General features: G+C 40.2%; 2 protein-coding genes across 2 annotated transcripts; one reads left to right on the top strand and one right to left on the bottom strand.

Moving 5' to 3' along the window:
- The first annotated feature begins 1837 nt into the window (after positions 1-1837).
- LOC116201172 (DCN1-like protein 4) lies at positions 1838-5340 on the top strand. The gene is made up of 10 exons (XM_031532303.1): positions 1838-2215; positions 2872-2956; positions 3447-3521; positions 3606-3642; positions 3963-4046; positions 4154-4214; positions 4301-4407; positions 4646-4711; positions 4811-4958; positions 5078-5340. The coding sequence occupies exons 1-9, from the start codon at positions 2131-2133 to the stop codon at positions 4904-4906; spliced, it is 696 nt and encodes a 231-aa protein (XP_031388163.1). The 5' UTR covers positions 1838-2130; the 3' UTR covers positions 4907-4958; positions 5078-5340.
- A 665-nt stretch (positions 5341-6005) lies between these two features.
- Positions 6006-8142, bottom strand: LOC116201173 (deSI-like protein At4g17486). The gene is made up of 3 exons (XM_031532304.1): positions 7597-8142; positions 6797-7084; positions 6006-6481 (listed from the first exon to the last, which is right to left on the bottom strand). Exons 1-3 carry the CDS (start codon positions 7727-7729, stop codon positions 6237-6239), a joined length of 666 nt encoding a protein of 221 aa, XP_031388164.1. The 5' UTR covers positions 7730-8142; the 3' UTR covers positions 6006-6236.
- Between the last annotated feature and the right edge of the window lie 5378 nt (positions 8143-13520).

Here is a 13520-nt window from a genome sequence, read left to right as displayed (position 1 = left end):
AACAGAAAATTATTTAAATCTCGTAAAGGAGCTTTCGGATCAAATGTATACATCTTTAAAATTCCCTAATCGTAATACTAAAAAAGGAGCAACACATCTAATCTTAATTGGCTAAGTGCACCGGCGGGTTGCCAAAGGTGGAGCTCTATAAGGTGTGTTCATACGCAATTCAGTTAATGTAAGGAAAAAAAGATTTGATCTTCTGCCATACTTCACAAGCAGTAGCTAGTTCGGGACTCCTTTTTCAGTGGCTTGCGTCGACGCCCCACCGGCCAGAATCAAAGAACCCTCGGCGACCCGGGGGGGGCACTAGTGCCGTGGCCCCCACCGCTGGCCACCACCCCCTTCTTCCCTTCGATTTTTTTTTCATTTTTTTTAAATTTTTCAGAGTCATATTCATTTGAAAAAAATTAGTCAATCACCATGCGACACGTGACACTCTAATGTACACATCAATAATTTTAGTTAAAATTAATAGAGACATCAACCATTTACTAATATCGTCATTAAATCGATAGTTTGTGATTTTTTTGGAGAAAGAAAAAAATTAATACTAAAATCGTTAAAATGTGAAATGTTTGAGACTTTTTTTATTATTATCCCGTAAAACAAAGTAGGAAGAAAAAAACGAAAAATTAACAGCATAAACGAAAAAGAAAAATTAACTGCAGAGCACCCACTGATTTGATGGGGAACAAACGAAAATTAACCGCAGAACTAAAGCATGCGCAACAACTAATCCAAGAAACATTGGGGAAGATCGCAAGAAGAGTAGCAAAGGCAGAACCAAAGGCACGATATGAAGGCCACCCTAAAACTCTCAATACTGTCATTCATGCAAACTATATACGTATCATTTTAGACATAACGAATTACCTAATACACAACCCATGCTTTCTGAACAAGGAGGGCAAATTATTGGTAATTCAATCGGCAGCCATGATGTAATGAAAAGCAGAGTGAAAATGTCGAATTGTCACTTTCCGTAAGTTAAAAAGTATTTCACGGATCAGCAAAGGCAGAAATTATCGCTTGTTAGTTGGGGAAATCGGTGCACAGGGGAGATGTACGAAGGGTTAACTCAGGCAGGCGTTTGATCGAGTAGGTTCTGGCTCGAAGATGGCAGCGCGGATGGTGCACGCATAGACAGCAAGAATAAGAGAAAATGATTGAGCGTCGAGATGTAGAAAAGGGTAGCTAAGTCATGCTTTCGATCGAGCATGTCATCGGAAGAAGATGATGAAGGTATAGACGACAGAAAAGACGGTAATTGGCTGTTACCTGCACGGGGGAAATATAAATGACATGAACGGGGCACCTGTGGGGCTGGCCGAAGGGGCACGAATGGGCACGGTCGTGAAGGGCGGGAAGGGGCAGCCGTGACAGCCGGACTGTGCTCGATGTTCAACCACGGGCAGTCTAAGCATCAGTAGGGTGGGAGGACCAGCGGCACAGTTTGCGGCACGTTGGAGATGGCATGGGAATTTCAGCTGCGGAGGAGGAGGTAGGCACGAGGATTAGGCACGAGAGACCGCAACGAGTAGAAGAGGAACCAAAGAAAGTCTCAACGGGGGCAGTTTCGAAATTAAGAAAGTCTCCGACACATGCCGCATTTTCTATTTGAATAATAATTATATTTAAATTTTTATTTTATTGTACTAAACTCATTAATTTTTTTCGTAATCGAAAAAAATTTCAAATTTTGAAAATTTAGTATTAGATAGATGATTTACCTTTGGTATTTGCATATAATCTAACAATGTACGGGATCGGTAACCCGGTGAAAATGGAATTGCTGTTACGTGGGATTTGTGCTGTACGGAGAACAAGTTGGCCCATGGTGGGGAGGGCCAACGCCGCGTCTTCTTCCCAGGGGCCACCGCATCTCATCATCATCATCATCGTATCTTTCTTCTGATTGAATCGTCGGACACCACCATTGAACAGTCCTTATATATACCATCAAGTCCCTCTCCCTCTCTCTCTACTCTCTCTCTCTCTCTCTCTCTCTCTCTCTCTCTCTCTCTAGATTTCAGCTTTTGCGGCGATCGAAGCTTCGCCTCGCTCGGCAGCAGCTGCTTGCTGATCTTGCTAGATCCTCTTTTCCTTCCTTTCGTCTGTTTGGGAACGATGCGCCGCTCTGCAACGAAGAAATCGGGTCAGCCGACTTCCACGACGTCGGTTAACCCTTCCTCGACGGATCTCTTCCGCTCCGGTAACCCCCCCTCTCCTCCTTTCCATCCCTTTTCCGTAATTCTGCTCCCTCTCTATCTTTCCTCTCTTGCTCCGGATTGATTATCTGCACATGGCCAAGTTAAGTTCAATCTGTTTAGTCGGCTAAAGTCTCCCGTGCCGCAGCAGAGCAAATGAATGATTTAATGGTCGCTTTTCGTCTTGTATCGCATCCGAAGTGAAGAATTATGTTGATGATTATGGGGGATTTCACTTGATTGCATCGATGTTGGCTTCAAGAATGTGTTGGGAGGCTCACAATTGATTGAATTAGTTTAATCCTAGAGCGACTTGAGATCTTGCTGGTTGAATGTTCACCTTAGCCCCATTATGCTGTTTATCATGTGTCAGTGATGAGATGGGCACTTGGCGTGACAGCTATGCTTTTGATACTGATTCAATCTTGCCCCAAGTTTGGGCCTTTTCATGGAGAAGGGAATACCACGAGCAATCGGCACTGCTAAGAGATGAAACTTTCTTGATTGCTACAGATTAGCGCAGCTGCCAATCATCTGCCATAACCTCTTGCCGTTGGGTGAATAGGATCATGTCTTGTTCAATGTTCTTGGCATATCATCATTGCTTTAACATTGCATTATGTGGATATATTGTGACCTTGTTTGGCTTGCATTTTTTCAGCCTCAAGTAAAGCAAGTTCAAAAGAGTTGGAACGGATTGATAGTTTGTTCTACTCATATGCCAATGGCTCCTCTGGTTTGATTGAGTAAGTATGCCTTGATGCTTTACTTTGTTAGGGAAGTCTTGTGTTTCTGAATACACTTCTGTGTATATGGTTTGTCAAGTTACATTTAGAAAGGTTTCTGGTGATATCCGTTGAACTAAACTCCATTTCAGTTTTTTTCTCATTGACATAATCTATTCGATGAGTACAATGCTAGTTTTTGTTGGTCATTGTTGAGCTAGTGGGATGAGAAGAATAAAAAGGCCACAGAAAAGAAACCTATATCTGTTTTCTAGATAACATAACTGCAAAATATCATAAGCATTGATTTGACAATTGAATCTTTTCTGTCTTTTGCGGACAAGGCGAAGTTCCCTTCGTGATCTCATCTAGTGTTCATTGAACCACTAATCTGCTGATGCATCAATAACACCACTTGTAGTTTCATCTCTTGATCCATCCTATTAGTACATCTCTAATGGTCTTTCTTTCTTTTTTCTTTTTCCTTCTATTCTTGTTCAAATTTGTACAGCCCTGAGGGAATTGAAACTCTTTGTTCAGATATGGAAGTGGATCACACCGATGTTAGAATTCTGATACTTGCTTGGTTAGTTACACTGTACACTTGCTACCTGCTTCTTAAATTCATGCGGTTTCATTTACCAACAAGCTAATATATTGCTTTTGACAGGAAAATGCAAGCTGAAAGACAAGGTTACTTTACCTTGGTAAGCAGAATGTTTCTCATATCCGATTAACTGTTTAAATCTAATATCTACTTCGATCTTCTTTTTTTAGGTCAATCCTCATTAAATATGATATAGGTGACTTAAGAGGCTTGCTGATTAATTGGTTGCTTGACTTAATATTTGAAGATGACAAACTTCTATTATTAACAATATTCCGGAGCATCTTGGTTTCTGTTGTAATAAAGGAGGATGAATGAAAAGAAATACGTCTTTTGTATATATTATATATAGTGTATATGTATATATTCCCATTTTACCAGTCTGTTTATTTGATAGTGCTGCATATATTGTTTATGCAGGATGAGTGGCGGAGAGGCCTTAAAGGTCTGAGGGCCGACACTGTTAGTAAATTGAAGAAGGCACTTCCTGATTTAGAGAGAGAGGTAAAATGCTTAACTTGGATTTTGCTTTTTTATTATTGATGAGATCCCTCTACTCATTTTGTTATTTTACTAGTAACTGAAATGGTTTCCCTTGCACTTAATGAAAGGTTAGAAGGCCATCAAACTTTGCAGAGTTTTATGCTTATGCTTTCCGCTACTGCCTGACAGGTAGGCACAATAGTCTTCATTTCTTGACATCTTTCTTTGCAGTTTCTTCATTGTTAATTTCATTAGTTTTGCTGCTGATCTTTCAGAGGAGAAACAGAAAAGCATAGACATAGAGAGCATATGCGAATTGCTTGATTTGGTCTTGGGGTCCCAGTTTCGTGCGCAGGTTGACTACTTGATCGAGTATTTGAAGGTGAGTACCTCATCTTATATTTGTGTTCTCGGGCAGATTCACATGTTCTAAATGGTTTACCAATCGAGAAGCCTACTCATAAAGCACAATGTTCTTTCAGCTAATACAGAGTCGGTAGTTTTTTCATTTATTGTCTGCTAATATTAGTCGTGTTCACTTCTTCTGTATTTAACAGTTTCAGTTAGTTTCATTTTTGCACCTCTTTGTGTTTGTATAATCATTTGTCTTCTCGATACAGATCCAGAATGACTACAAGGTCATTAACATGGACCAGTGGATGGGTTTTCTTCGGTTTTGCAATGAGGTGCTCTTGTTGTTTGTTCACTTGTGATTTCTTTTCATGCTCGCTTTCCTGAATCCATAATTTGCTGACTGGGTTGAATGTTCATTTCTGGTTGAACAGATAAGTTTCCCTGATTTCAGCAACTATGATCCACAACTTGCATGGCCATTGATTTTGGACAATTTTGTTGAATGGATGCGAGCGAAGCAGGGCTAAAGCAGAAAACTTTTTGCCTATTTTCTGCTATAAACAGCTCTTTATTGCAGAAGTAAGTGCTGTCTTCGTTATCACTCCTTGAGATTTCTTCTTCCTGCTTGAATTTCTTTGATGCCATTTTTACTTGATAAACTAACGTATCTATGCTTTTTATGCCATTTGTGGATGCAGGACATGGTCAAACGGCACATTAATCACCTTTTGCCGATCTCCTTTATATTTTTCTTGCAATCTTCCCCTATCCCCTTGTAAACTTCCAGTGAACACCAGTTCATTCTTCAAAAGATGCTATTGTTACATAAAAGGGATGCATATACTGCATTGATGATGCTATTCCGGGTTCTGGATTGTTCTAATTGTTTGGATAAACTTGGAAAATGTCTAGTTTGATCAAATGATATTTTTTTTTTCTGCTGATAAAGCAGCAGATCGGAGCCTGGTGTTTCTCTTCCTCTTCCAGATTTAGGTAAAGAAAGATAGATCCTAGTGTTATTGCCTGGTAGATGAGCAGGATTTTGGTTTTTGACAGTGAAGTGTTGTTTTAACATTTGGAATTGCTCGGATAAAAACACAGTGGTTGTGCAAGAATTAGCTGGTCCATGTCGGGTCTCATTGAGGGAAAGATTGTTACATGATCTTTCAAGGATATGACTCGAAAGTTAAGACCGGATTTTTTTTTTTAATAAGTAAAAAAGTTTTGGATAAGTAAGATAAAGAGGCCGGATTTTCAATAAGATGGGAGGTTGTTAAGACCGGATTTTAGACAAGTTGAAGAGGTGCAATTTTCATGGTGCAGATGTATTCTAATTTGAACCTTGCAAAAGTTGTGAGAGCCGCTCTATAATTCAAAGTCAAGAAATCTTACGGTGTCTCTGCCTCTTCGACTTTCGAAGCTTTCACTATCTCATCCTTCAAGGTTGTCAGTTATAAGTTTGACCCGACAATCTTGTCGCAATTCAATCTTCTCCTCTTTTGGTACAACTACCCTCCGCCAATCAAGCTTCCCTGTCTTTCCTGATTTGGACTGTGCTCTCTGTTAGAGACACTCTGGGGAACATGAATATCACAAAATGTGGAAGCAGCACAAAAGAATCATTACTGAGAGAGAGGTAATCAATGTGAGGAAACGAATTGAGATGTACAAATATGAGCTGCACTTTCCATCAAATTAAGTGCTAGGTTGAAGATTTGATGACAACAAAAAGAATGAATGACCAAAAAAAGAGGAAAAACGGGGCTGCCTCCCGGGGAACAGCTTGCTTGCTATTCTGTTTCAATGTCGAGACAATATCGATGAATCAATTGATTCAATGAAGACGCTTTGATTTTTTTACGTGGAAGGAGAACTGAGGATCAAGGGCGAGGATGGCTGTTGAGTTCGTCTGGTCCTGGTTCTGCTTCTGCCCCGACTGCTCGAAGGGGACGAGGATGAAGAGGAAGAGTTTGATGGGGTGAACTTGGTCGTAGCGCTTGTGAGTTTTGTCTTCTCTCCTTCTGGAGCCTTGTCTTCTGCTCTGTGATGACCGATCTTCGTGGAATTTAAGGTTGCTGGAAGCACACAGTTGCAGAGAAAACCTGTAAAAAGAAGAGCGAGGATTATAAGCGAAAGACAAGTAGACAACTACGTTTTTGATCTCCCGATGACAATAGATCTACATTGGCTAGAAAACCTCATTACAGATCAAATGGCATTTAAAATTACACATAATCAAGACCTTTAGCCTGGTATTTATTCCCTTTAATGATGAAAACAGTTGACGGAAAGCTCAATTGTTCAATCAAAAGATGCTTACTTTTCCGGTGTTAAAGATGAATAAAAGCAAAAGTAATCCATTCCCTTTGGTACATAAAGCAGGGAATGAAAAAAATAAAAGAACTCTAATCTCTTACCGATTCGAGCAAGCCGATTGACCCAGCTGGGGATCTGATTTCCGGTGAGCCGAATGCAGGCATCATTGCAGAAATGATTGCAGTTCTTGGTGATGAGATTGTATGCATTACCCCTATACTCTTCTGCTAGCTCCTCCATCACTGCCCTCACCTGGGCGGGCCCCAGATCAGTCTTCCCGATCAAGATTGTCTTCCTAAATGTGAATCCATCACATTGCTTTGGCTGCCCTTCGAAAATCCCCGTCGTCGGGTACTCGTGAGCTCCGAAGGCATACTCGACCCCGTGAACTGCAAGTTCAGGACTTATACCAGCTCAGTAATTTCACCCAGAAAAAAAGACAGACAGTACTGAACAACAGCATTCGACTTAAGACCTCCATTGACTTGCTTAATCTAGAAGTGCAATGAGTTCTCAGGTTTGGCCAACTTCGACTTTTGAGCTCGGAACTGCAGAAAGCAGTTAACCGAGGAAACCGATACAGAAAACGCATGAAACAAGTTCAGATCATTAGTCATTGCCCAGAAAACGAAAACAACCGATGAAAGACAGAGAAGATTGCTATCCTCTGGATGGTACGAAACAGAGACAACCAATTCAATCCAAACCACACAATTTCAGAAGCTCAGACCACAACTGCTGCATTCAAAACTTGGGATTTCGGGGCAATCCCATCCGCAAGAACAGCAGTTGGCTGACACACTCACAACTAGCAACGAAGCAGTCAACCATAAGATTCACTGATCGAAGAGAGGGAAACAGAGAGCAGGAGAATCCAAATCGAGCAACCGAAACCACTGACCTTGCACGCCGGAGTGATAGACCCCGAGGCCAACCCAGTAAGCGTAGCCATTGATGGGGGTCAGATCGTACACATTGAGGTAGACCGGCACAGATCCTCTCTCTTTGGTGCTGACACTCCTCCGGCAGAACATTTTCTCCGGCAGACCAGCACCTCACTAAAGAGGAGCCACCCCCATAACCATGCCCAACCCCACCTCACCCTTCCGCAAGTTCAATCCCGAAAATCCTTTCTTTATGCCAAAAAAACAACAAAGAAAATTTTGGGCTCCGCACACTTTTCAAATCTGACGAGAAGAGAATGAGAATCTTCTTCTTCTTCTTCTTCTTCTTCTTCTTCTTCTTCTTCTTCTTCTTCTTCTCCTCCACCTCCTCCTCCTTCTTCCCTCTTCCTCTGCTGCTTCCTCAGTAAGCTAGTGGAGTTATCATGACTGCCATAATGATTTAAATTATGGGTTCCACCGGCAGCAGGTGAGTGGCCGCACACCCCACCTTGGCCCTGCCTTGCCTCCGCCCCTGCCCTGTCTTGGGGACACCGGGGGCGTGAACTGATCTGTCTATCTATATATACAAAATAATAATAATAATAATAATAATAATAATAATAATAATAATAATAATAAAATAGGAGTTCTGCTTTTTTTGATGTCGGGGCCGGGGGTGGGGGAAGATAATTGACCTTCTCTGCAAATTGAAAATTACTGGAAATGGCTCTGCTAATGCTAATGCTTCTTTCTTTCCTTCCTTCCTCAGATTAGCTGTAAGTGAAATGGGGGATTGGATTTAAAATTTCGAAATTCGAGCTAAAAGCAACGTACCCTAATTATGCTCCTCACTTGGCAAATGCCACCCCCATGTTTTTATTTATTGCACTCATTAACTTTGTCATCTTTTTATCGTACGTTGTGATCGAAAAGCGAAATGGGCAAGCTCCGGTGCAAGGAGCAACTACTGGCGCACCGATCTTCGTTCTGCTGATTATATCATTCTAAAAGGAGGAAGATAATTAATATGAGATCATGTGGTCTCTGGAAGTCATATGGATTTTTTTGGATACGAGTTCTTTAATTCTTTCAAAATGAATGAGACGTGTAGGGATTTGGCGATATTAATGTGTTGTGGATATATGGAATGATTGAATCTTTTCGTATTAAAAGTAATAACTTTTTGGCATAAGATATATATTCTGAAATACTACAAGCTACTACTTAATTCAAAGTGTATATAAGTGCCGGTACACATCACTAGAACTATGAATGTCGACTTTTTGAAGGGAAAGCCATGTGTGCGTAGGAGTATTTTAGGGGATATTTGCATAAATTATTGTATTAGATTATTATTAAATAAAGTATATCCACTTTAAGTGGAAATGGAAAGAGTACAACCGTTCAACATAATTTGAAAGCTCACTTACGGGTCCAAACGAAAGCCCATTTTGAGCACCTCCGTAAAGCTCCTCTAGAGAGAAGCCCATAGTGAATCTCTTCGAGAATTTCGCAGGCCCTGGTTCAAGAAGTGGCCTAAAAACTTATCGAAAGAATCTACATGTCAAAGCGACTCTGGAGATTCAAAATCTATTCGACAATCAGCTAATAATTTCTCATGAACCGGAAAGGATAGGAAAACTTTTACGGTCTTATAGTCTACAATGGTCACTAAGGAGCCATGAGATTTCAATGAAACAACCCAAAATCATGGGGTATGGGCGTGATGAATCTCTACTCCTGAGGAAATTTATCGTCTGTCAACACTACCACCAACTAATTGAAAATCGCTAGAGACTCCTTGTGCAAACGAAAATCCCATGCCTATCTAATAGGGGGACCGAGGTAACGGATATTCTAATAGGATTACGAAAGCAAGAGAAGCTAAGCAACCATGTAGGAGGGTCAGATGAGCTCTTGGTGGTATCTCGACTGCCTATGGACTTCACGACTGATTCGTCTATCCATGATAATAGTGTTGAGTTAGTAGCAGCCTGACATCTCGTGTATAATATTCTTCTATTGAAGGTGATTGGTTAACTGGAGCATAGTCGGACGTATTATAGGATCCTATTAAAGACGTATCATTTGTCTCTAATCCTACTAGGAAAGGGCATCTCAAGTCTACCTTGCATTTACATCGTGGTCTAAAGTGAACTTCTTTCAGCCTTCTGCATTGCCTCCAGAAACTAGCTTAGCTATCACCCATTTATTCTAAGGTCCCCAATCCTACAAGAATGGAGGAGTTCATCCCCATGTCGTGTTTGCAAAAAAAGAAAATTTGGTCACCAAAACATCTAATAGATTGATATTTATTCTCCCCAGAGCATCAGAGAGCAGCTTGGAGTTGCAAATTGGAACGTAATTTTCCAAGTTAGGGGGATTAATAGAAGTAACAAATATATTACAATCTTCAGTAGCAATTTCTTTTTCTTAGATAGTCGATAAAAATTGCACAATAAATGGAGATGCGATCCCCATACCTCTCGCATGCTAAGCGAGCGCTCTACCATCTGAGCTACATCCCCTTCTTCTTCAAAGCAATTTCATTAAAAAGAGTTTGAAGAACCAATTTGTAAACTTTCTTAAAGCATCATAAATTTAGCACTCGCTTGGTCCATCCCTGCCTAGGCGGAAGCGCAGCTTACTGCGTAGGATATTGTTTGTATCTTGAGATGTACTCAAATGCTTTCTAACAGGATAGTTCTTTTGGGTTAATTCTTTTGTAAATTTTTCACTAGACTTACAAGCGATTGAGCTCATGTTTAATCCGAAAACTCAAGCTTTTGGGCAATAAATAGATCCAATCGCTTATAGATCTAACAAAATTTTACATGATACCAGAGCATGTTTCACGCATCCGCTGGTCTGTGTGGTTACAAAGGACATGGTTTTCGGAGCTGTACTTGTCTAATGTGTTGGGACGGTTTCTCTCATATATGGAGAATGGTGAGGGTAGGTGTTGAAGGTAGTCTCACATGAAAAAGTTGAGAGGAAATTCATAGGTTTATAATAAAAAATGGTCTAGCAACCCATAAGCTTAAGCTTTTGAGTTGCGGATGGGTCCGAGTCCGAAGTAGGCCTGTGAATTTTTCCTAACAAGTGATATCAAAGCCCAAGGTAACAATCCAGAGGAAGTGCGCATGCTATGCGTGGAAACCCACACTACACCAAGGCCTGAGAGTGAAACTCGTGGCTAGTGAAAGTCCTAACAATTGGTATCCGAATCCGGAAGTAGAAGACCAGCTCGAAGTCCTTCACATAGTCGAGAAGGGGGAGAATTGTTGGGACGGTTTCTCTCCTTTATGAAGAATGGTGATAGTAGGTATTGGAGGTAGTCCCACATGAAAAAGTCGAGAAGAAATCCATAAGTTTATAAGAGATAATGGTCTACCAACTTATAAGCTTAAGCTTTTGAGTTGTGGATAGATCCGAGTCCAAAATAGCCATGTGGATTTTGTAAGGGAAATAAATCACACTGAGAATCCCGAAGATATGGGAAGACAAGAAGGCATATCAGCTTCCGATTCTGATGCACCAAATCTCACCTAATTAGAAAATTCATGTGTACAATATTCTCTCTGTAATGCTTCCTTATTCTCATATACTTTCTTATTGTACACTGGACGTTCTGTATAAGTATCTCTCAAGTTTTGTAATGAAATGGTGAAGATACATTTTCTCAAATACTTAGTTGCTCAACGTTTGTTTGGTATCAGAGCCTTGGAGTTTTTCAGCCACGACCCTCGCTGCTCTTCACAGATAACATCTCTGCACTACATCTAATGTTGAATCCTATCTTTCATGCTCGTACGAAAGCATGTGGAAATCGACTATCATTTTGTGCGAGAGAAAGTGGCTCTTGGGTCCATAGTCACTCAGTTTGTGCCGACAACGCTTCAAGTGGCTGATATTTTCACTAAACCGTTGGTTCGAGCTAGTTTTCTTAATATTCGAAACAAACTCGGTCTTTGGGAATTACCCGCGACCGGTTTGAGGGGGAGTGTAAGGGAAATAAATCACACTAAGAATCCCTAAGATATGGGAAGACAAGAAGGCATATCAGCTCCCGATTCTGATGCACCAAATCTCACCTAATTAGAAAATTCATGTGTACAATATTCTCTCTGAAATGCTTCCTTATTCTCATATACTTTCTTATTGTACATTGGACGTTCTGTATAAGTATCTCTCAAGTTTTGTAATGAAATGGTGAAGATACATTTTCTCAAATACTTAGCTGCTCAATGTTCATTGATTTTTCCTAACATAATGGTCCTTTTTTGGTTGTGCCCCTCTCTGCCGGGGAGAAAATCAGCGTACCGGCGTTTGTATCTCTCTCTCTCTTTGGGTGATGAACAAAGATTATGGGCTGCCAAATCAGGGCTGCAACTAGCATGGGAGTCGGGATAACGGAAGGTCATTCTTGAAGTGGACTCGGAGGAAATGGTTCGCATTCTGATGTAGCAGCATGGTGTAGCTTGGGATGGTTTGTTGCAAATGTTGTAGTACCAGAGACATAGTCTATAATGAGATTGGATGGTGATCATAGATATAGATATTTGAAGTGGACGTATGTGTAAATTGGTTGGCGAATTATGCTTTCTTGCTTCTAGGAGTTTATCGACTTAGCCCTTTCACGTCACGTTTATTCATTCTCTAAATTATCCTTTTTAATGCATATGACCTTCAAGCCCTGTATCTCATAAAAAAGAAAAACAAGAAAAGCGAGTGATCAAAGTACCTTTTAAACACTCATTTCCTTTGCGTTTGCATTCATTATTAACTCTCTCCTCGTTTTGTTTCTGGTTAGCTTCTTATTTACTTCGAGCTACAAGAAAGCCCAAAGACTTATTATTATGCGATAAGAGAATAGCAAAACAACAAGGATACCCTGATTAAGAAAATGAATTCAGAACGTCCCAAGTCGAGGACGATCTCCTCTCCAGGAAAACTAATCCCCGTGGTAGTTTATACTCTACGATGGGAACACTAGAACTACTTAAGAGATAGATGGCTATGTTTGAGAAGTTAATTTGTCAGCCCTCTCTCTGCTTTGAGGGGCTTGTGTTTCCACTTTCTAATCGAATAATTTACCATTTCATTAATGTGGATCACTTGTCATTTAAAAGTTGAATAGATATTGATTAATTTAGGTTTGAGCCGGATCAACCTATATTAAATTTTTTTCAATTGTAGATTTTCTCTATTCACAAAACATGAATCGGAGGCCTTGTTTTGGAGAAAGAAGTACCGAATCTGCTGAATCAAACCCATTTTGGTATTTACTGTGCCATTTGACAGTAGGGACATACAATTATTGATTTTTGTCCTGCTAGCAATGAAGCCGTTTTCATGCAATAATATGATATTGTTACATGACTACATATTCAATCATGATAGGTTCTATTAAAAAAATTACTTAATTTCTTCCCATTGAAGATAACCCCTAACAACGTTCAACACGCCCCTATATATGATTGTCACTCAACTATGCTAAAAGTAATTGAGAAGAAAGAAACTTGGCAGTTACTGAATTACTGTGATATAGCATAGCAACATGTTGTCTACCTAAGAAACAAATACATAGGATACTGAATCTGGAACCCAACTCACTATCCCATATATGCTTCTGTTCCCAGGTCTTAGTCCCATTTGTCATTTTCTACTACTGTGTTTTGACATTACACTTATTTAAAACCCACAAAATGGAGAAGTTTGGAGGAACATGCTTGTTCTCACACAAAGAAGCTACTCACTAGGTGGTTGCTCATGCTTTCCCTAGGAAACATTATCGAGTCAGTTTGGGCTTCCATTTAGATCAACTTTTTGTAATATACACGCTCTATTATTAAAAGAAAAAAATAATAATCCAAAGACCTATGGAGGGCCAGGCAGTTTGTTGAAGAGGTAGCACAAAATGTGAGATTTTAAGGTTGCT

This window comes from Punica granatum, chromosome 3, assembly GCF_007655135.1.
Source record: "Punica granatum isolate Tunisia-2019 chromosome 3, ASM765513v2, whole genome shotgun sequence".
NCBI lineage: Eukaryota > Viridiplantae > Streptophyta > Magnoliopsida > Myrtales > Lythraceae > Punica > Punica granatum.
Note: the sequence above shows the minus strand (reverse complement) of the source record. Positions and strands in the feature narration are given on the sequence as shown.